This window comes from Gigantopelta aegis, chromosome 6 (genome assembly GCF_016097555.1).
Source record: "Gigantopelta aegis isolate Gae_Host chromosome 6, Gae_host_genome, whole genome shotgun sequence".
Classification (NCBI taxonomy): Eukaryota; Metazoa; Mollusca; class Gastropoda; order Neomphalida; family Peltospiridae; genus Gigantopelta; species Gigantopelta aegis.
Genome location: NC_054704.1, coordinates 17,004,255 through 17,029,808, shown reverse-complemented (window position 1 = coordinate 17,029,808; position 25,554 = coordinate 17,004,255). Strand labels below are relative to the sequence as shown.

General features: G+C 34.4%; 1 protein-coding gene across 10 annotated transcripts in view; it reads left to right on the top strand.

The window, feature by feature from the left end:
* LOC121374211 (protein phosphatase 1 regulatory subunit 42-like) overlaps positions 1-21,510 on the top strand; it is a 23,085-nt gene extending 1,575 nt beyond the window's left edge. Inside the window, exons 2-11 of one of the 10 annotated variants that reach the window (XR_005958203.1) lie at positions 1,235-1,434; positions 4,620-4,789; positions 5,230-5,368; positions 8,957-9,191; positions 9,587-9,724; positions 10,486-10,557; positions 11,505-11,616; positions 12,868-12,949; positions 13,885-13,944; positions 18,156-18,237. Coding sequence is in view for 6 of the 10 variants with exons in the window: in XM_041501199.1 (XP_041357133.1) it covers positions 1,300-1,434; positions 4,620-4,789; positions 5,230-5,368; positions 8,957-9,191; positions 9,587-9,724; positions 10,486-10,557; positions 11,505-11,616; positions 18,156-18,279 (1,125 nt within the window). In the remaining 4 variants the exon portion in view is untranslated. Of the gene's footprint in view, positions 1-1,234; positions 1,435-4,619; positions 4,790-5,229; positions 5,369-8,956; positions 9,192-9,586; positions 9,725-10,485; positions 10,558-11,504; positions 11,617-12,493; positions 12,520-12,638; positions 12,664-12,867; positions 12,950-13,884; positions 13,945-18,155 lie in introns of all 10 variants that reach the window. The other 9 variants (XR_005958204.1, XR_005958205.1, XR_005958206.1 and 6 more) reach the window with 9 other exon arrangements.
* The last annotated feature ends 4,044 nt before the right edge of the window (positions 21,511-25,554 follow it).

Genomic DNA, 25,554 nt, shown 5'->3' with positions numbered 1-25,554 from the left:
GAAAAAAAAGGAAGAGTATTTTATTTTTAAAAGTGGTTAACTCTTGATCATACCCTACGGTACCCCATGACCTCGTTTTGTAACTACCCTCTTAACTTACCTGTATGATTTATTACTGAATACTGTTCATAAATTGTTTTGGTGTCCAACTCAAGAGTATTGCCAGTCACCCAAAATAAAGACAAAGGAAACGTCTTTATATGTTATTGCTATCAAAACACTGGCTTGCGACTCTTTCACAAGTGGAACAATGTTCATTCAGTTTCACGCCGGTTTTGAGGGAGTTGTATTTCTCTGCTAGGGGCGTAGGGATGTATCATGTTGACGTTTATATTATATCAGTAGATATAGCAGAAATGAATTATAATTTCGCCATTTAATATGTTTAAAATATAATCTGTAAACGTAGAAACTTTAAACTAATAACGATTGTATATAAGTGAGAAAAAATATGCATTCCTCAACAATGCCCCTGCGCGTGCTGTAACCTCACCGTGGTGCAGGGGTGTAACATTCTCTTTGAGAATGGCCAATACAGCACAAATTGAAATTTCGAGTAAAAGTCCTATCTATCTGTGATATTTTTATTTTTGCACATTTTATTTAAATCTTGAATTTTTATATTGATGTTGATCATCACCTTATTTGTTTGCATTACCGTAGTTTGACACCCAATAGCCGATGTGTTTTTCGTGCTGGGGTGTCATTAAACATTCATTCATTCATTCATTCATTCATTCATTCCTCAACAACGTACCCACTTCGTGGAAATGAACTCAACCACGTGGCCTAGATTTACACATTAACCAGTACAACAAAACACGACTAATAAAATTTAAAACTTGTCGCTAGTAATCAAACATTTAGTATCAACAATGCAACATGTCTTAAACAGTATTTCATTTTATTTAATCGCATTTTCTAACTTTAAGACAAGCACCTGGCAGGACGCTACTGAATAGTAGACTGGCCTCACAGACATGCAAATAGCGCCTTAGTCACACCACGAGGCGGATCAACAGAACAAAACTGGTTGAAGAAATGTTTGGTTCTAAAAATCAAATGTGTCATTTTTATTTTGTTTGTTAATCAAGGGAGGTTACTCATCATGTAAATTTCAGTAATCCGGAAATTCATTAATCCAGACGTTTTTTTTAATAACCATACTGTCTGGACTCACAAGGTTCCACTGTATACATTATTATATGAATAAATTTGTAATTTATGTTTCTAGATGTTCTTGCTGGAAAGCTCCGTCAGTCATGTGAAACTACCTAGAAGGTGACCGGTTATTTCAACATGGTGAAGTTAACTATAGATCTGATAGCCCGTGGCACATCGGGCTACACAAAGAAAAAACGAGATGAAACAATGCCACAGTATCTGCGTCGTTTGACTCATTTGTACCTTGAAGACAAAAACATAGATGAAGTGGTAGGTGTGAAGTACTTTTAATCAATACAAAAACCAAAGACCAATCAAAGTAATGTTTATTCAGTCAGTGAACTAAATGTATGTACATATATTAGTCAAATCCACTTATTATGATGTACCTCGTGCAACAAAAATATATTAAAATAAGCAGCATATATACAATAACCAAAGTTATGATTTCGACATATGATATACCCAATTAGGACCTCTTCATGATTTATGCAAACCCAAATTTGCCATTCTTCCAAATGGAGCCTCTTGAAATGTGCAATTTTCGTGAGAAACCGGAAAGTATTTTGTGTTATTAAAATACTGATTTCAAGTTCCATATTGTGACTTCTGTTATCATTATCAAGTGTGTTTATATAACAAAACAAAATAGATACAAGTTGCAACAGTTAATGTCATTTGCAGTGCCTAGACATAGAAATATCTTGACAATGACCCAGGAAGCTCAGTTAGACTGGCCACAGTTAAATAAGTAAAGGGCCGTTATTATTATTGCCATGTTAACATTGTGAAAAAATATATTCTTGTCAATATATATATATAGCCAAAACATGATTAATCCAGCTTGCTAAGAATTTTAATCTGCTACAACTTACCTTTTGTTTAAGGTCTCACTACACAGATCACTTCCGGGTGAGAGTTCATTCATCACGGTCCACAATAGTTCCTAATTGGGACACATGTTATGGTTCACATATTCACTTCTAGGAAATGGTGAAGAATTAAAACAATATGTATATTTAATGGTAAGCCTTCTGGCTGTATTTTGCCCATATTATTTTGTAATATTGTGCATCGACCTTTATGGATGTGGGTATATAGCGCAAGTGACAGCCGGAGTGAATCGGTTAATGAACCACCTGTTCAGACCGGTACTACAGCCAGATGCGGTCATATAGCAAAAAACAGACGGAAATGTTCTCAATTTTGGAGTGAAAATAAATGCTTATATAATGTATGTTTGCAATGGTGTATGTTGTTAGTGCCAACGAGAACCCATTCTATGGGCAATCTTCGCTTGAAGTTGGGCAGTTTAACATGGGTTTGAATGGCAGATGACATCTGTGTAGTGAGACCTAAAACAGTAATCACCATAATCGGACACCCCAAATAGGGCCCTACAGTGAGCTATGGACAAAAAAATCATGTGATCAAAAGGTTCTGCCAGTCTAAAATGAACGAGCAACCCTCGATTCACTAATATCAAAACCTATATTAGCTCGGCCATTTACCTTTCGACCGACCGTTCAAAATTGCGCCAAATTCCCTCAATCAAAATTGTGCACCCTTTTCTCTTTGGCATTTCACTGCTCCATTCAAATTCCATAGCACCACCACCACCCCCACCCGCCTGCTACTGATTTGATCGGGCTGCTGGTGCTCCGTTGCACCTGCCAGTGCAGGCGGTCCCCCCTCTCCCCTCTCCCCACCTTTCCTGTCATGACAGGCGTGCACTACAACAGCTTGTTCTGAATGTGCACGTAAAACCCTATGACCTGACCTGACCTAAAAGGTTCCACTAAAAATAACATTAGTTAGCACTGTAGCAGTCAACAGCTTTTGTTTGTTAGTGTCGCCAACAAATATAGAAAAATACCTCTCCAAGTGTTTGTTTATGGATTACCGTAAACATAAACTGCTTCAAAAGTGGCTGATATGAGATTAAGGGATGCCTGCATACGAAACACACGTGGCCACAAATAAGGCGGTAGAGACTGGCTTTACATCCTTGATTGTCCTCTATTGTCTCGGTCACTGGGTCTCATTTGAGGTGAATCTCTGAGTTCATGGATTAATTACGATTAAATAAAATTAATAAAAGTATTCATTGCTGCATGTACGATAGTACTGTATTGCATACGACCATAAAATTTTGGAAAATGCATCCAGTAGATCTGCTTAATGCACAAACTCCTATGTTTTACATGCAATTGTCACTTGACAAGGATAATTTTATATTAAAATATCCGAAAACGTTAAAAACACGTCCAATTAACTGTTGAATTTTGTATTGTCATAATGGCAAATGGTTCTGTGCAGGACACACACATTCAAATATCAGAAATATACTATAATCTAATATCCAAAGAAGGAAGGAAATGTTTTATTTAACGACGCACTCAATACATTTTATTTATGGTTATATGGCGTCAGACATATGGTTAAGGACCACACAGATATTGAGAGAGGAAACCCACTGTCACCACTACATAAGCTACTCTTTTCGATTAGCAGCAAGGAATCTTTTATATGCACCATCCCACAGACGGTAGTACATACCATGGCCTTTGTTACACCAGTTATGGAGCACTGGCTGGAACGAGAAATAGCCCAATGGGTCCACCAGCGGGGATCGATCTTAGACCGACCGCACATCAAGCGAATGCTTTACCACTAAGCTACATCCCGCCCCAATATCCAAATAAGTGGATTTGATTGTATATGTTTATGGGGTTTTTTTCAAATAATATTTGCTTTAATTAAGGATTGTCTGTTGTTTCTTTTACGTTCATCGGGGTATGAACACAAAATATCATCCGCAAACTGTGTGAATAGGCGAAGCCGTTCTCACATAAGTTTGCGGAAGATTTTTTTGGTTCATACCCAGATGAATGTAAAAGAAATAACAGACAATACTTATAATTAAATTTGAATGATACATGCTAATAATAACACTAAAACGTCATACTTTATTTTGAATTATTTTTTATCCATAAACAATAATGCTCATTAAGACAACTTGCTCACATAAAATGACGTCATCACATATGACGTTCCCTGACGACGTAATTTTTACATTCATCGAAAAATTAACAAACTCCCGTTGCTACGTCTGGACCAATCGGATGACGTTACGTTGTAATGAATGTAACAGAAATTTAATTATTATATGCATACATGTACATGTGTATTTTGACTAAAATATTATCACATTTTTATAATTCCAAGAGTAACTGTTTTCATCAGTTAATATAAAATACTATCAAATAACAATTTTCTCTTCTTCAGAAAATGAATACACAGTACAAGGACTATATCCATATTCTACAGTTTGGATTTTTTCCATCAGTAGCTGAACGAGGGAATTCTCACATTCCTAAAACAACTTTAATAAATCGTTTGGAATTAATGATATACCTATATAGTTGGCTTTTCTTTTTTTATATTTGTAACAGGGTGAAGATCTGGCACTTTGCCGCAATCTGATCGTGCTGTATTTGTATGACAACAGTCTGGCCAAGATCCCACTTCTACACCACAACTGTAACCTTACTCATCTCTATCTGCAGAACAACGGAATTAGCAAGATTGAAAATCTCTCATCACTTACAAGACTCACCAAACTGTAAGGAATACTACTGCAGTCTGTAGATAATTAATATTTAGTCATATGTTGAAAAATGGATACTGAATAGTGTGTACTCTTGATGTTTTGTGGTATTACACTACTTAACAGTACTGGAGAAAATAACATCTTGACCAATGTTTTTACAAATGTACATGAAAATAGAAAAACAAATAAAACTGGAATTATTGACCAAAACAACTTTTAAATTTTTGCTGGAATGAAGTAATAGTTTATTGGTATCTATAAGAGCTAAGTAATAGTGTGATCATCATTCAGTTGACAAGAAGCATGTTTGCATCTGAGCTTTTCATCAACTCAACATTGTTCTGATTCATGAAACTATCATATTTTTTGCAATGACTTTAGAATAGTTTAAAATATTTGTATAGTGTATCTAATAGTATAAGTTAAAAGAGTTGTGAGACATTATTTTGCAGGTATCTGGGAGGTAACAAGATAACAGTTCTCGAGGGCTTGGAAAAACAAGAACATCTTCAGGAGCTTCATTTTGAAAATCAGCATTTACCACCTGGAGAGAAATTGCTGTTTGATCCTCGTTCTCTGAGAAAACTAGCTGTGAGTTGGGTGAAGGACTTCTGATCTAAAGATGTCAAGGAATAATGTATACTGTAACCATGATGCATAATAACTGTACACGTTTATTGGTGCTTTGTTTATTGTAAGAAAGGAAAGAAATGTTGGTTTAATGAGGCTTAAACCAGTGCTGTTAAGTGTCTGTGGGAAATGCGACACTCGAAACCATTTTGGCTAGATATAGCTTGCTTTGACCAGTTGGTAGTACTTTGGTAAATGTAAATGAGTTAAGATTTTGTTAATTAAATACTTCAATCAAAGGCACTGTGTTCACGTGTAGGTTACACAGTTTTAACTTCAAGCGAACTCGCAGTCAGTTGTATAGTGAGTTGTGTTCCAGATTGAAAGTTGCAAACTTGAGGATCACCATTATTCAGGTATTACAAAACTCCATCTATTCCAATAATACTGTAGACAACTGATGAACAACAAATCAGTAGTCAAATTAAAAAAGAATACCTTGTTGAAGTATGTTGGGTTATGTAACAGACTTCCAGTTACCTAAGATTTTGAAATGTCGTCTCCTCTAAAACCTGAATAGCAATGGGCTGCTTGTCAAAGAATGTTCAGGAAGAAAAATGCAGTGTTCATTATGTTTCAGAGAGTGGTCTCCCATCTCTTCAGTTTCTAAACATAATTTTCCAGTTGTAGCATATATAAGGCTTTTGAAACTTTAAGTGGTATTTGTTACCTTTTTTCCCCCATCTATATTTAGATTTATTCACCTTTTACTATCATTGAACATGGGAAGTCTACCATGTATTTTTGTCATTTTATATATTACAGTGTTAAGTTATATTTTAAGTATTATAAAAAATAAAACAAGAACAATTAAAACATAGTAAAAATAGCTCCAGCATTTTCAGTTATTCTCAATATTTTCAGGGGCAATATCATGAGAAAACGTTACATATGTACAATCAATATGAAGTCAGTGGTGACGTGACTAGAATAAAATTGCAACCAGACAACATATTATTTTTTACTATTTAGCAAATTAATTAAACAGGCCACCTATTTTTTATTAAATGGTTTACGGATTTTTTTCCACAAAATATATGTAGGTGGTCGAAATAAAAAATAAAAATTTGGATCCATTTTTTTATTATTTTTTTCTGACCCAATTTCTTTCTGTTGGAGAAAAAAAAAAAAAAAAAAATCAAATCCAGATTATTCATCATGAACACACACACACACATATATGTTGCAAATGGTTTTTGTGGTTGCATGTACTTTCTCATTCACTACCATTCTGCTTCCCGGGTTTTACAGTACTTATATCTTGTTTAAATAACTAATGTGGATATATTCATGTTATTTCAAAACAATTACACTAATAAATATATAATCGGGGCGAATCGACTCACTTTGGGGGCGAAACGACTCCCTATGAATAAGATTTTAGAACGAACCAACCCTGGGTGAACGGGTCTAAGGGCGAAACAACACAGGGTTCAAAATGGTTTTAGTGCGAAACGACCCTTATTCAACAGAAATTGGTCTGCACATGTTGTAATTTTACTGCTTTGGCATTCAGGCATATAAATACTGTATTATACATAAATGCTTATTGATTTATACTTTTGATATGTATTTATGATTTTGGATTAGTTGATACAGACATACTACGATAAACTGTTCAATTCTGCTACTTGAAATTCTGATTTCGACATATAGCCGCTTTCCGCAAGTATCAATAACAACAACAAGATGGTGGCCGTGCACCCGCACAGTACACGGCAAAGTCAAAACGCAACGTACTTCTGAATAAATAATTTAACAAAGACAGAATATGATTTGACAAGTATAATTTTGGGGAAAATACCCTTGAATTACTTCTTTTTTTTCTTTTTTTTTTGGTCAGAACGGCGGTTTAAAAAAAGCGGGACTTTTTAATGAACTTCGGCGGATCCGTAAACCTATTAATAAAAAACGACTGGCCTTAGTGAGCTCTGTGGTCTAGTGGATACGCTGCTGGACAGTCAAGCTGACGACAGTAGTTCAAATCCCGTCAAAGCTGGATCACACATTCATTCATCTTTCTCATCTATCGCCCTCTGCCTATCATTCTCATTATTTTAATATATAAAAAACAACATTCCAATTTCTCCCATGATTTCAATCTGTTTCGACCCTTTCTGTCAGTTTCCTCCGACTCTGTCTTCTGAGCTGTCCACACCATAGCCTACCTGTCTCAACTTCCTCCACGGGTGCAGTCTCTGTGTATTTCCCTGCACCCATCTGGCATCCTCGTCCTCGGTCGCTAATAAAGCTGGTCTGACTCACGGCACTAACTAACGACTGCCGGTAGTAGCGGTGCATAGTAGGTGGTTACAAATGCCTCTTAACAATGCCAGAAGTAACTACTGAACACTCCCCGAAGTGGTCACACTAAGCTTACAGCTAAAAGCTGATGGGGGAATGGCAGGTGTGTGGCACAGATAGCCACAAGAGACAAGGACTGGGATGTGGAGGTGGACAGCGAAAAAAGTTAAAAGATAGGAGGAGCTGTCAGATCAGAAAGAAATGAGATGGAATTCAAAGGAGAGGAAGGAAAGGGGGCAGTGGGATAAAATAAAATAAAAATAAAACAGTTCTCCTCCTCTACAACAACATTATTTTCAGAAAATACTTAGAGGAAACATTTTTTTTTTAAATTTGGAAAAATAATGGAAATGGTTGTTAACCTTCAAGAAACCTACAGTCAAACCTCGTTATACCACCCACTTTGTGAATCAACTGATTTTGGTGTTATAACAAGTTTGGCATTATCACAAATTTTATTATTTTCACTTGGGTAAGTGCACCAAAGCTCAGTACCGGCCTCAAAGTACCCTAGTTGTGTTACAGAATTAAAAAAAATAATGCTATATTACAGCCCTCTTTATTCTAATTGATATGCTTGCAAGTAATGATGAACAAATGTCCAAAACGGGGTAAATGTAAATACAGACAATCTGTGGTCAAACATTTTTTAGGCGATAATCAGAGATGGCAGTATACCTGATGGCGGTATGACATGGTTTACCTGTAATTCAATTGATTTAGTTTGTTATCTATGTCCATTAATGTGGAGGTGTAACTCACCAGTGGTTTTCCCTCCATAAAAATCACAATTGGTTTTACTTACTAGAGAGTAAATTACAGTTTTTAAATTTACAAATCATTTTTTTTTTTCATCTGAAGGTAAATGATTGACCGTTTTGGATCATTTTTCCAAGTAGCACATCAGCTATTTCCACATTTTGAGACTGTTTTATTGTGTTTATTCAGTTTAAATTTAGAGTTTTGGCTTGCCTTTTACAATTTATAATTTTATGTTTTTGTAATATCTTATTCATTTTTACACATCTGTGTAAAATATGTTTTATGAAGATGTATAGCATGAAATATATTTGTACTATTACAGTTATATGTAGTAACGAAGGGCATTATGTCATTAGTGTGTTTATTGTCAGTTAGTCAAGATTGGACCTTTTTCTTCTGCTTTTAAAATTCACATATATGTATATATACATTGTGTGTGTGTGTGTGTGTGTGTAATATAAAACTTCTCCTTTTGTTTTTCAGAAAAGTTTACAAGTACTAAATGTGTCTGGTAACAATCTGGATAGTTTCACCGATTTGGAGTGTTTAAAAAACTTGAACCAGCTGATGGCCACTGACAACAATCTGAATGACATGAAAGAACTTGCTCATATTCTTGGTCAGTGGACTTGCATGTGCCGCTTGGAGCTTATGGGTAATCCCATTTGTCATAAAGCAAAATACAGGGACCGTGTCATCATTATGTCCCAAAAACTAGGTTTGTACCAATTAGTTTTCTTGTCTGTTGAATTAAGTCTTCTTTGGGTTTTTTCAAATCACTAGAGCAGTAAAGTTGTTATAATAAAAATAATAAAACATTCTTATGTACATTTGATTTGATTCTACTGTGTTTTGTCCTTGGTTATATGAGGTATATTGTATTTCAGTTTTTATTTTTGTATAGAAAACAAGACAGCTGTGTATTTGTCATAGCCATGGCATGAACTATTTTGTGAGAATCTTTTTTGTTTTACTTCCATTTACAGTCTCTTAGAACAATTAATATTACGTTTGTATATGTATATATTGCTATATATATTGATGCAGTGTGAAAAGAAATATTGATTAGTCTGTATAACGATGCAATGGGTGGGTTTTTTCTCCATTTTATAGCAGTTTTAGATGGTAAGGAAATAACAGAAACATCCAGACAATTTCTTCGTAACTGGCATGCCAGTAAGGAAACCCAGAAGAAGAGACATGACGAATTTATTCGACAGGGAATGCCAACTGAGATCTCAGAGCTATCAGGTAAAAAGTATTAGATTTGATTTATACATAGATTAAAAGGTCTGTCTATTTGGAAGTTGTTTTGGGTTAACTAGTCTAGTTTTTATTTCTTTAATTTATACATTGGTATACATACTATGGTCCTGTGATTCTGCACAGCCATATAAAAACTAAACAACTTGCCGAAAGGAAAAGGTATTAAAGCAGTCCAAACAGTTTTAGCATGGTGTGCTCATTAGTTAATTTTTTAATTTGGTCTGATATATCAAAATAATGGCCCGAATGTACGGGGTTTTTGTCCCAACATGTGCAACTACATACATTTGCAATGCTTAAATACTTGCATTTTAGAAAAACCTGGCTTCGTAAATTTAGCCCAGTATGTTTTGGCATAACAATTTAATCATGTTAGATGTTTGCTATTGGGCTATTGTACAGGAAATTAATGTATGATTATTGTTGTCTTATATGTTGTAATCAGCCTCTAAAAATTGCGAGAATGATCATTTAGTCCACTGCTTTTGCATAGTTAACTTTTGTTCACACATTAAGTTTAGGACATCATTTAGTTAACATAATGAGTTATGCAAAAGGAAATGGGTTACCTGACTTTATTTTGCACAACAACAGCAAATTGGTAACACTGATTTTTAGTTGTCAGAGGCCTGTGTAATTTTAAAGATTAGAAAGCATGGGTGTTGTTTTATTGTGATATGTCATCCATTTCAAAGCACAGAGAAGATGTAATGATAATAACATTGATTTGACATCAATTTTGTTAGGTTCTAAGAGTTTTCCACAGATGAAAGTGAAACCCAGGCCACTGGCAGAAGTCCCTGGCTATCTCATGCCAGGTTAGTTACATAATAGATGTTCTTTACAAGATTAAATTATTTGGAAAAGTTTAGTCTTTAAATAGGAGAACTAATATTCTTGGGGTGTCGTTTCGTTCATTATACATGTAGCTATAATAACTTAAAACCATCTCAGATAAGATTTATCAAATGGGACTCACATTTTTAAAAATCTAATGAGATTGAGATGTCCTAAAATCTTTGTTTAAAAATGCATTTTGGATGACATTGTTGCATTATTGATTTTAATTACTTACACCCTTTATCAATATTTGGTCTATTTCCAAATTAGAAAACTAGTTACAATCAGCAAAAAAACCCACCCATATCTTGTGCACTTACATGTAACTAAAAACAATATTGCAGTTCTGTGTTTCCTGTGTGTTGTATTTACTTGCACTATGTGTACAGTACCTGTTAAAACCCATGGCTCGAGCATTTCTTATCTTGACATGTATTGATATAAATGTACTGTAAACCTGATTAATATTGCTGTGTGTTTTTTGTTTGCAAATATGCACCGTAGCACATCTTTATGACGTGTAAATTTTGTGAATGACTGACATTGCCTTGAGCACACTCTAACCTGGAAAATAATGTGTGTATATAAATTTTGCAGCTGAGGGTGTACACAAAATCCACACACAAACACTTTTTCCCTGGTTTATAGTATTTGAAAAACTGCATTGGTTTAATAACAATTTGTTTATTCCTTTTGTGATCAACAAGTGAATTTTTAGTTTAAATCAGAGTAATAATACAGTCACCACCAATAATAAAAACAGTAGTTATTACCTAATTAAATGTATATAGGCAGATCATAGTTATTATGACTGTTCAATAAACCTATTCATGTTTTGGTTTTGTATTAAAGGTTTACTACCATACATTCTATGTAATGTGTATTACTTAAAAAGTTAATTGTGTTTAATATTGTTTTCTTACAGGATTACCACGTAAACAGTTTGATGAGCTTTTAGCAAAAAACAGACTGGATGACAATGATTTAAAGACATTCCAAAGAGCAAACAAGACAAGAAGTGGAGTGTTGAGAACAAAGTGAGAATGATAGTATTATTAGGTACTTTAGGCATTGAGCTTGGGCTATTTTATGTAGTTGGAACTGCAGTTGGATTTGATAACGGTGTGACAACATAGCAATGTAGTATCGTATCAAGATATGAGGTCCACGGGATGCTACCTCGTTTTTTGGCAGCAGTATCATGATATATAGTTAGATAATTCCTCAGGTACATACCTGTTCTGTTTTGGCAGCAGTATCATGATATATAGTTAGATAATTCCTCAGGTACATACCTGTTCTGTTTTGGCAGCAGTATCATGATATATAGTTAGATAATTCCTCAGGTACATACCTGTTCTGTTTTGCATAAAATTAATTTTGAGCCACTACAAATATGAGGACGACTAGAAACTTGTTGGATTTACTCAAATTGCTGAAAATATTTTACACTTCTTAATAAGTAAAGTTTAAGTAGGGTCAGTGTCACTAAGCTTCAAGATACATATCATATTGTGACCTACGTATTGGGATACATATATTGCATCAGACACCTCTTGTTTCTCATTATTTTTTCAGACATCTCAGATTTTCACAAAGTACCACCTTTTTTGGATATCTTGGTATATTAATATATATATATATATATATATATATATATATATATATATGGTCCAAATACATTTCACAACATTTATTCTAGATGTGATCCAAATGTGGTTTTCTTAATTAATATTCATGTACATTAGATTATTTAACAATATTATGAAAACATGTAATACAATCTTCAGTATATATTTAATATTTTGACTGAGTTTGACTTGGACATGGTCATACAGGTAACAAAGACAATAATTACAAATGACAACAACCACGAAAATCATTACTTACCAAATAAGAAAATGTTCATTCCAGATATATTCTATTTAAAATTGCGAGATGTAAGTTTTTTTGGGAGGAATTGTCTGTTGTTTTGATGGCATGTTTCTTACCTTGAATTGTTATTGAATATCAGTAATTATTTTCTTTGTGGATATATTTGGTGTTTTTGTTGCATTAGGAACATTTTTCTGGATTTGTTTGAGGTACGTTTTGTGATCCGGTTTGCTTTTTGAACCAAGAGAGTCCAGAAAAAAAAAAATTGGTTTCCCGATAACCCAACTAAATCCTTCTACTTTGACTGACCAAGTTGTCGTGCACAATTGTTTGGTTTACGTTCCTATCGGTGTATTAACTTGACTAACGCGTTGTTTGCAGCCTCAACCTTCTATTGTTGCCTTCATTTGCAGATTACCTGACATTCAAACAGTTCGCTTTTTGAGCTCAGGGATGCCCGCCCACTCTGGGTTGAAAACCATTTAGCCCTGTCATGTAAGACACCACCCCAGCTCACCCAAGCATGTGTTTATTTTTTTTCACGAGTGCCATTTACCTGTTTTATTACTAAACATGAATGCTGATTTGTTTGCTGTACCCACATAATTTGTTTTGCACCATTATTTACTTGGTTTGATATGGCATCCATAATTGCCTTTTGTGTATTACCAGTGACTTTTAAAATATTTTTTATGTTGAACTTCAGTTTGTAATATAGTTTTCTGAATTTGGGGTTTTGTATTTTAAAAACAAACATTTAGTTTTTAGGATTGAAATAATTTGTAAAAATGTTCACACTCTGAATGGAAAGTGTCTTTATTCTAGGGAGGAACTTTTGAGTTATGACTTGTATCCTAATATTATATTTTGTACATATAACTGCTTACAATTTATTCCTTTAATAGAATTATATCCCTTTGTTATATATTTCCACTATTTATTCAAGCTTGCTTGCTTGATATATTTCCCAAGTAATCTTACCAGAAGCATTTTGTTTACACTTGAAAAACTTGCAAGTGACAGTGCGCTTAAGTTTGTGAATATCTATGCTTCAAGACACAAATGGTACATTTAGGACATTAAAATAACTAGACATTAATCATTAACACTAACATGGAATCCTGACATCATTGTGAATTTGGTACATGAATATTTAATATAGAAAATATAATGGTTACTGGTTTTTAATTAAGATGTTATTTTATGATAATAATGGCAGATCGTGGTATACTGATTGCTACTATAAGAGTGAAAATATAGTTTTAACAAGAAATTGACGTTGGTTGAAATGCAGTATGTTAACATACAGTATATACATTGGTTTGCTTCTCTTTTTTTTGGTATGCTTGTTTCACTAACCTAAATCTTGATCAAGTGAATGTTTTTGTACCATCAGTTAATTTTTACTGTGATGTTGCCTGCAATTTCAGAGTGAAAAGTCATACCCAGGCTCCGTTGTTGAGCAATTAGTGGGTCTAGTCCCGCAACAGGTACAGTTACTGTTCACCGTCACGACACAAGTGAACATGAGTTTGTTTGTTTGCATTCTAACCTTGTTCAGCTACTAACACTGTTAGTTACCCAGTGAACCTTTTAAAACCCAACCTTGAGAAAAACATTTGTTCATGGTTTATTGCTACACTTAAAAAACAAATCATAATGGACTGAACCAAAAAAACATGCAGACATGTTATATTATTAATGTTAATTTAATTTGAAGACAACAGTTAATTACCTCCATGTGCACTAATATCTGTAATACCAAGCCATCATGTACTTACTTGCATTGTGGACAATTATCCAGCTCCATTTATCCAGTGTAGAATAGATCAACCTATTCACATTCAAAGATCTCAAGGTTTCACAATAAAATATAGGCTAATACTGATCAAAAGTTGCTTAAAGTTTTTAATGTTGGTATTTTGTAATAAAACCCAAGCATTGTTTCTTGAGAGGATTCTCCAAATCCATTATTATGAATTGATATTAGTTATTACTTGCCCAATCATTCAATTAATAACCATTAAGTTTTACAAAAAGGGTCTACTCAAATTTTAAGTCAAAACATTCAAGAACTAAAAGTTTAGCAAATTAATGTCATTATAATATATATATATATATATATATATATATCCCAAATTACTATATTTGAAATGTTTAAGATTATTGTTATTCATTATTTGTAAATCAAACACCTGGTTCCAAACGTATTTGGTTTAGTTACATTTTACTCATTACAACAAATTAAATTTGCATGAACTATTGGTTATGTTACATTTTTTCTCTATTTTTTTTCTTCTAGTTTATATGTGTTGTAAATATGATTATAAATCTGTTCCAATTGCCTTTTCATTGATTATTTCAATCATGTACATACATTTTTAAACCCAGTTTGCTTAAATTTGATTATTAGTTCTTATTTCATTTTATTCTTAAATATAATATATGTAATAACCTATATGTAGAGCTCATGTGATAGGTAGCATTTAGTGTCTTTTGACTGTAGGTACATTTGATGTAATAACGGCTTCAAAATTTTATTTTGTATTTTTTTATTAACATATTTTTGTAGTTGCCTTTCTGTATTTTTACAATTTTGATATGAGCTACAGAAGTGAATTATTGTAGAAGCAGTTTTCTTTAAACAAAATTCAACATTATTAGAAGAGTTGTATTTTGTTAGTTATAACGCAGTTAAAATATAACTATAGAATTTTTATCATATTCATAAGTACTAAGTGGCAGAAACAGGAAACAAAAACACTGTACAACAGCATGTTTTATGTGAATAGGGAAGTTATTTTTTTAAATGTCAATTTCCCACTGTTCACCAGTTTATTTCGAAGCTATTGCATGTTCACTTCATGCTCTTGAAACAGTTAACTGAGGCCACTTGTTCAAATATACATTAGCTTAACTTATGGTTAATAGAATATTTCAAAACTAAATATTGAATCAAAACACATAATGATTGTCACTCAATAGGGAAAACAGGTAATCGTAAGCAATGAAATCCAAACTTTATTTTGTATTTGTAAAAATATACTTAAACTAACATATGGTTTAACTGAATGATGTGTCAAGGGATGATCACGACATCAACTTCAAGGGGTGGATGGAGAAACAAGGAGACATGTTTTGTACTTTGCTGTGTATTTGTAATTCTTAATGTTAATGTACCTTCAATATTAACAAGGGGCGGGACGTAACCCAGTGGTAAAGCGCTCGTTTGATGCGTGGTCAGTTTAGGATCGATCCCCATTAGTGCCAGTGCACCACAACTGGTACATCAAAGGTCATGGTATGTGCTGTCCTGTCTATGGGATGGTGCAGATAAAAGATACCTTGCTGTTTATCAAAAAGAGTAGCCCATGAAGTGGCGACAGCGGGTTTCCTCCCTCAATATCTGTGTGGTCCTTGACCTTTTGTCCGACGCCATATAACCGTAAATAAAAAATGTGTTGAGTGTGTCGTTAAATAAAACATTTCTTTCTTTCTTTCATAACTACATAGTGTACATATTAAATAATTCACAACACCATGCTTTGAATCTAGATATATATACATCAAACCATAAGAAAGGATTACAATGATATATTGTTTAAAAGTAACAGGTCTTATAGTTACCAACACAGCCATGGGGTAACAAATTCAATCCTGGCTGTTAAATGTTTATTAGAGTATTTTAAATGCTGTATGTTAGTTAACTATATAGGTCACATTACGGTTTAATGGTACTTCCATTTTTAACTTTGAATTAGCTATCATTAAAACATTTGGCTGGCTGTAATCCTGATCTCCATATTTTGGCAATTGGTAGGTTGTTAGGCATTTTATTTTATGACATTCTTCTTTAATATATTGAAAAGAAAGAAGAAATAAATTGCCCCAAAACAACTAAAATAAGTTCCAAGTCCCATGCATAAAAACCTTTAGTTTAGACTTAAAATCTTTAACATTTGACATCACACGCATCCATTTTGTATTATGGTGCCGTGACATTAAAGACTTGGACTGTATTAGAGTCTTCAAGCTAGAAAGTTTTATAGGCATGGGCCAGTAAGTTGTATTACATCGAAGAAATATTGTTTGGCTTTATTTTTTTTTTTTTTTTTTTTTTTTATTTTTTTTTTATTATTGAAGTGCAATGTTAAAGTATTCAGTTAATATCAGTAATCAGTCTTTGTGTGGTTGGGGGGGGGGGGGGGGGTGAGATGAGAGGACAATAATTGCAAAGTGGTATGTTAACTGAAAACTTGTGATACTAAGAGGTCTGTTTAACACAAGTATAATTAAAGACAAAACTTCTTAAAATTCATAGATTATAATATACATGTAAGTTTTTTCATTATTAATGTGTATGATCACAGCAACATACAGTGTTCATTAGCTTTGTTAAATTTAAGTGATCAAATTATTCACTATGATCTATACGGTTTAAATTTATTTTACTGTGGACGTTACATTCCCAATAATAAATATAATGTTACTCATATTTTTTCTTTTACATAAGCACACCACAGAAAATACAAAATGTATATGCTAAATATTCCAAACTTTATTAATTATTGTGTACATCACTAAACAGCTAAGCTGTTACAGCTTTTTTCGGGGGAAATCTGACAAATTACTTCACTATTCAAGGGAATTAACTCAGTGGTACATTTTCCTTTGAGACAAAAAGCAAGTACATGTAAAATTTCAGTATTTTTTAAAATAAAATGAAAATAGCCTTCATTGGAAATGAAAAGATGTAATGTCCTATCCTGATATTTGATTACAACTTTGCAACACATTTTTTGTCAGGTTTAAACATTACTTTTAATTACGTATTATATTATATTATATAGTTTATAAAGTTCACCTTCAATATGTTAATTATCAACATATTAATATGAATTGGTCAGTAGGTAGCAGACCTTTTAATTTGATAAAAATTATTATATATTTGTTTAAAGTTGTTTTTATTTTATTTTTGTTCTCAGTTTATGATTGAATTTGTTATTTTTTCAAATGTTTTTTTTTTCTTTATGCTGTATTTTTATATTTTAAGATTATGCCTTATTTCATATAGTATTGTTATTATTATAAACATTCCAACATGCCCAGTGAGTTCTCCACATTCAGTGTTTATGTTTACAATCCAGTTCACTATTCTTAATCCTCTGTAAGTTCAGAGATAAACCAACACAAATCTCATATCCAGGTAAACTTTCATATACTGTGTTATATTGTCCACTTATTAGTTGATCTCGCCTATAAGTTGAGTCCCTAATTTCAAGCCCTCAAAACACATTTGTTTTCATTGATCCATTTATGTAAACCCACAAAAAATGGCCCCAAAATTTTAAAGTAGTTACTCTTTGCTTAATTGGTTCATAGCATAAATTAATTCAAGTGGGCTGACTTTCTCATATTATAAAGTCGTTGTTTCTAGATTGTTAAAATTTGTAAACCTTGGACAGCCATAGATACATGTATGTCTCGGGGAGGGGAGGGGGGTTGTTGTTTTTAAATGTTTGAATTTTGAATGTATATTTTAAGGCCTCTGGTATTTGATATTTGAAGGCCTTTTTGTATTTGAACAAATTGTTTGAATGGCTTTCAGTGGACTCTGAATTGAAAGAAACTTTTATATAAAGTAGACACAAGTAAACTAAAACATTACTTTGTTAATTTTTGGTTGTTATTATTTTTTCAGATACAGTGACCACTACAATTTGTTCCGTGGTATATCCTCTGCACCAGCAAGGCGACCAATCACCCTGACCATAGAGGTCGCTGGTAGCATCAACCCCACTCGTCACGTTCATCTGACTTCTTGAACTGAATTCAATGTGCCAATCATCACTTGATCCTTCTTTCCTTATGGGTGTTTGTCAGTTTTGATCAACAACATCAAAAAAATAATGTTACAACAGAATGTTCCAAAACTGCTTTGGAAACATGAGGTGTATATTCATTGTAGAGTGTTGGTTCTTCTGTGATTTCGTTGGACAGCATGGTCAAATCAGCACTCTTGAGACTAATGGGTGGAAAGTTGGAAAATGGGTAGAATTTGCAATTGAAACATAGTGGAAAGTGACTTTGAATAGTCACAGATGCTGTTTAAGTGGGAACTCTGCATTATAACATCATAATATTTATATTGGTCTGTGATATGACTGACAGTGTCAGGCTAAATCATTATTTGCAATTAGGGATGTTCCAAAATTGATCACAAGCTGAGGTGGCAATCAAATTTTTTAATATCTACTATTCCCAAAATAAAATTGTACTTAAACAATTCATACAGAGGGAAAAGATGAAACACACTTGCCAGGCATAAAATAATTTACAAATCCTTTCTCCTCCTCCTCTCTCTCCCCCCCCCCCCCCCCTTTCAAGTGATCAATTGTGGAACCACCCTTACAGATGTTTTATTATTTATTTGTTGTGTTGCTGCTGCCGCCAGGGTTTTATTTGCTTCCATTGGTGCATATTTATCACATGTGTTATGCAAAAACACTTTCTGTCTTTCACGTTGCTCAATTTTCAGCATAATTATTTTTTAGAAGTGTAATATTTAAAGTATGAATTTGAGTTATTATGTATTTTATTTGTTGATATATGAGCCAGAATGTGGTATGCTCTTTAAAAAATTATTTTTTTATTAATCTAATACTACTGATAGCTTGGATTTGTTTGATGTTTTCATTTGTGATCTGTACAGTGGAAATAATATAATTATTATATACTAATGGGAAAAGGTTCCAGTGCAACATAATTATACAGTTATATAAAATTCATATTGGTAAAATTCTGAAGTAAAAGGTCATGGAAACATTTGCTCTGACCTCCTCTTCAATGTTCTATTGAATCCATATTGTTGGCTGTGAATAGTTTTAAGGTTAGCTAATCTGTGTTTTCAACTGACAATAATGCAAACTCCTTTAGCTGAGAAAAACTACAAAACTGTTATTTACCAAATACATCGTTCAGATGAAAATGTTGTGAATAATTGGAGAATGCTTGCGTGAACATCTGATATCATCACTGTTTTGACAGTGTTTTATGGATGTTTGGCATCACAGATGTTCTTCAGTGACCTGGGTCCATGCTTATAAAACTGTAGAGTCTAGTCTCGAATCTCTAATGATGTTATACGCATGCAGTTTGTATTGCATTGCCATGACATTAAAGTCTTGGACTCTGTTGGAGTCTTCAGTAATAGACTCTAAATGTTTTATAAATCATGAGGTCAGAAGTCGGAACTGGATAATATAATGTGATATTTAATCTAAGCCACAGGGACAGGTTGTATGGTCAGGTGTGAATATTTTGAAATCACATGAAATGTTCCAATATTGCACTACTACTGTATACAAGATACATTATATTTGATTGAACATTTATTCATAGCTTTGTTTATTAGCACAACATGTACATGGTATCACTGGACTGGACATAATGACAGTGTACAAATTTACCAATTATTAAAATTCTGTTTTTAAAAAACCCAAAACAAAACGAATTCAAATATAACATCTAATATTGTGGTTTTATGTTTATATTATGTTTTCAGTCATATATCTTAAAAAAAATATTGTTAGTCTTGCTGCTCAAATCCCCATCAGTGCCCCATAACTGCCATAACAGCTGTTGTCTTAATTGATGTCTTGTTTGTGGACAGATGATTTTTTGGTTTATTTTTTGCTGCATTTTGGTGGGAATAATCTATATGCTGCAGCATATTTCCTATGGCTGTATAGACCAAATGTCATAACCGTATGTTACAACGCCTTAAATAGCTGGAGACTAAACGTACTTAGATGTCATAACCGTATGTTACAACACCTTAAAAAGCTGGAGATTAAATATGTGCTTAGATGCCATGAAACGTTCACATTCGTTTTATTACATAGGTATTAAAATTATATATAAGTTTGACCCTTTAAAAAAAAAACCCACACTGACATACCTAAACCTTCAAGAATATAGCTCCAACATTTTTTAATGAATTATTAAACTGATTTATATGCATAAATTGATACATATAGTACCGGTAGCATTTTAACTATTGTATGGACATGTATTGCTTTTTATTTTTAAATTTTTGTTTATCACATTTTGTTATTTTTATTGAAAATGTTGTGTGAAATGTTACCGATCATAAAGTACAATAGATGCATTTTCATATTTACATTAGTACTTATACACGTAGCCCTGCCAAATCAGTATTAGTTGCTATATTTAATGACAAGCTCGTCATATACTGCTGCCTTTGTTAGAATAGATACACTTGTATGTTTTTGTCTTTCACTGCCACTGTACTGGGCTGCGGTATATGTATAATTTAAATGTGTAAAATAGGCCTTAGTTCATGTTTAATCATTTGGATATATTAGGCACTGTTTGTAGTTATATTGCAATTTTTCTAAATGATAAAACATGTATAAGTTTTACTGACTGAATGGGTTTTTTTACTTTCATATCACAATTGTTTTTCAGTTTATAACTAACAATTTTGAATAAGCTGTTACGAGAACTAAAATCTGACAAAACAAATATTTCTTGACAAAGGGACAGAATTTGTTTAAACACTTCTTAAAAATAATATTAAAATAATGTGTTTAAAAAAAATTAGTTTTAATTTTTTTTTTTTTACTTCACATAGATTTTAATAAATGACTGGCAAGCAATATTTTAAGATTAATTAAAGTTACTGTCCCTAGTTTCAGAGGTACATGTAACCATCGTTTCTGTTTCATATAAAATGCATTTTGAGGTATAACAAACACCAGGACACCAAAAGCACTGAAGTTGCCAAAATTGATCATTTAAGAAAAATGCTGTAAGTAATACCAGTTAATAGTAAAAAGTCTATAATGGCAGAAAATGTTTTTCACTGCCAAAAAACAAAGTAAGTTTTCGTGAAAGTTGATTTGGCTGTTAATTTGTACATAGTGTGTTGGTGCTTTAGATACATTTCCTATGAAGACATTTTCAAATTTCAGCATATCCCAGTTGTTGTGGGTTGATGTTTGTAATGATGTAAATATTAAAAATGCACATTTTACTGTTGTTTGTAATATCTTATGTCTAGTAGACATGTATTTTGATCAACTACTACAGACACTGCTGAACTATTGCAATATAATACTGCAAGGATTGGTGCCAAACGGGTAAGAATTTGCCATGACTAAGTGAATGGGGATGCTGTTGATTGTAGTATATGCACCACATCTGGTAGAAGTTGCATGGAGAAATGGTGGAAGGGGACATTTGTATTGATTTTACATGAAGTATAAATCAAGTGGAGAGCGCAACCAAACTACAGTTAACTGTTATAGCAGTGGTTAACACAATTGTACAGGGCAGGACATAGCCCAGTGGTAAAGCGCTCTTGATGTACGGTCAGTCTGGGATTGATCCCTGTCGGTGGGCCCATTGGGCTATTTCTCTTTCCAGCCAGTGCACCATGACTGGTATATCAAAGGCCGTGGTATGTACTACACTGCCTGTGGGGTGGTGTATATAAAAGAAAGATCTCTTGCTGCTAATCGAAAAGAGTAGCCCATGAAGTGGCGACAGCAGGTTTCCTCTCTCAATATCTGTGTGGTCCTTAACAATATGTCTGACGCCATATAACCGTAAATCAAATGTGTTACGTGTGTCATTAAATAAAATATTTCTTTCTCTCAAAATGTACATTGTATGCACCGGTGCAAAAAACAAAGGAATCCCTCACTAGAACATGCCACATTGTGTCCTAATGTGAGCAGACAGGTGTATTAAATTGAATAATATTTATGGGAAGAGAACAAGTAGCTTAACTTAATATAAAATGTTATTATGATGATTAAATTGGAATGGAAGCGTACATTCTCATAAACCAGTAAGAATTTCATCACTGACTGGTTAGGTCTGCTTGGTACTTTAAAAACAACTGTTATTTCTTGCCCTAAGTGGGTTGCACTTTGCCCCAGTTACAACTAGTGCACCACAGCTACATCAAAGGCCATGGTATGTACTGTCCTGAATTGAGTGGTTTACGAATATGCTACAGGTTGGGCTTTCTGTAACTAAGACATTTTGCCAAAAGCATGCAAGTTCAATAAAACTGTAGGTTTATAGTTTTTTTGGTAAAGTTGTTACAAGTCATGTTGGAATGTATTTTTCTGGAAATCTCTAACAATATTTGAAGGTTTTGTCCTTGTATCATAAGATCTTGAGAACATGGAGAAGAAGTTTTAGTAAATGTTTTTTTTCACCATTAGTTACTGTTCAACAAAGAAATGTTATTTTCAGAAGAATTTATATATATATATATCATATATATATACTCTTCAAAAAAAGAAACGCAAAAGGGTACAAATGGGTTATAACTCCGATTTTATGTTTCCTACCGGTTCATGCTTTGTGAATATAAGGTCATTGCATGTCCCAAACACATTCCCACGGTTACATTCGATAAAATGCAGCTACTGTACAATAAAGTTCCAAAATGTGAATATTCGCAAAAACGCAGCCACGTGCAAACCATGTCACCACTGCACGTGCGTTGTCTGCACATGCAACATGAACACCGACAGTATAAAAGTGCAGGGTGTTCGCTTGCCTGGCCTCTGTATCTGGCCGACAGTTGACAATCCAGGACATGTCACGTCTCAGTGAACCGCAGAGAAACAATGCCATCGCCTGACTAGACGCAGGCGAATCCAGAACGGCCGTTGCCAGGGCATTCCATGTGTTCCCAAGCACCATCTCCAGACTGTGGGACCGTTACCAGCAACATGGATCAACACGTGACCTCCCTAGATCCGGTCGACCACGGGTCACTATCCCCGGGCAGGACCGCTACATCCGGGTACGCCACCTTTGGGAACGATTGACTACTGCCACCTCCACAGCCGCAGCAATACCAGGTTTGCGCAGGATATTCGACCAGACCGTACGGAACCGCCTACGTGAGGTAGGAATTCGTGCCAGACGTCCAGTTCGAGGTGTCATCTTAACACCACAACACCGTCGACTCTGACTGCAGTGGTGCCAGATTCATCGACAATGGCCTCAACTGCGATGGAGACAGGTGTGGTTCAGTGACGAGTCCCGATTTCTGCTCCGACGTCATGATGGAAGATGTCGCGTGTATAGGCGTCGTGGTGAACGTTATGCGGCAAACTGCGTGCAGGAAGTGGACAGATTCGGCGGGGGTAGTGTCATGGTGTGGGCAGCCATCTCACACACTGGCAGAGCTGACCTGGTCCACGTGCAGGGCAACCTGAATGCACAGGGCTACATTAACCAGATCCTCCGGCCACACATCGTTCCAGTTATGGCCAACACTAACGCAGTGTTCCAACATGACAACGCCAGGCCTCACACAGCACGTCTCACAACGGCTTTCCTACAGAACAACAACATTAATGTCCTTCCTTGGCCATCGATATCACCGGATTTGAACCCAATTGAGCATCTATGGGACGAGTTGGACCGACGCCTCCGACAGCGACAACCACAGCCCCAGACCCTGCCCGAGCTGGCAGCAGTCTTGCAGGCCGAGTGGGCCACCATCCCCCGGGACGTCATCCGTACTCTGGTTGCTTCAATGGGCAGGCGGTGCCAGGCAGTTGTCAACACACGCGGAGGCCACACCCGGTATTGACTCCAGATGACCTTGACCTTGGTGGTGTGTCCTATCACTTACTCACAATGGACTAGAGTGAATTGTGAACAATCCTGCAACATTTGGTAATTATCGGACTCACCATTCAATAATTAAATCAATTCTCCAAATGTTACGACAATGTGGTTTTGCGTTTCTTCTTTTGAAGAGTATATATCAAAGTATGTGATATTTTTTAGATGACATACTTTAAGAATTTTATAACTTTCCAAATTAGATGTAAATTAATCAAGGTCTATGTTTATTGATATTTAAGCAAACATACTAGGGTGACACTCCATAATTGACATATGCATTCATAGTCATTAAATAAAAAACATTTCAATAGCAATTTTACACTGAAAGCTGTCCAGCGTTCAGAAAACAAAAAATATTGTGCACTAGTTTATTTTGATGTAAGGACACCCAAAATGACGTCATTCGAGTTTGACTTCATTTCCATTTAAAAAGACTGCCATGTATTCTTATGTCATTTGAATATCTACTAATGGCTGACTGGAATTAAAATTGCGTGTACGGTTTACAAAAACGCCTTGTATTAAGCTTGAGATTATTTGATAAAGAGATTATTACCGTTGTGTTTCGGTATCGTCAGTATCGTATACGTGTATTGGGAATAAAAATAATGTATTATGCTCACCAAGGCTTTTGTAGGAGACATCACTGGCACTATAATTTGCAATATCTCCTGAAATATTCTCCTAGGAGATGCTGCTGCTTCTAATCTTCATTGGTCAAATTGTAATCAAGACATTATTTTGTTACGTCACTGTGTAAAATAGTTTGTTTTATTTAACGACGCCACTAGAGCACGTTGATTTTTTTTTATCTTATCATCGGCTATTGGACGTCAAACATATGGTCATTCTGACAGTTTTTAGAGGAAACCTGCTGTTGCCACATGGGCTACTCTTTTACGATAGGCAGCAAGGGAACTTTTATTTGTGCTTCCCACAGGCAGGATAGCATAAACCATGGCCTTTGTTGAACCAGTTGTGGATCACTGGTCAGTGCAAGTGGTTTACACCTACCCATTGAGCCTTGGGGAGCACTCACTCAGGGTTTGGAGTCGGTATCTGGATTAAAAATTCCATGCCTTGACTGGGATCCGAACCCAGTACCTACCAGCCTGTAGACTGATGACCTAACCACGACGCCATCGAGGCTAGTATGTCACTGTGTATGTTTCAGTGCTAAACCTATCATTAGTGACATCACACCAGTCGTTCTGCTAGTTGACGAGTCTACCACTGCCAAATATAGTGACATTCAACCCACATTACTGACATTGTTTACAATTGTCGCAAATGAAAAGAATGATAATGGATGATAAAAAGAATACTCCCCTCGTGTCTTGTGATATCATAATTTATCAACTCGTGTTGACAAATAATAACACAAGACACTGAGAGTATCCTCTATATATATATAT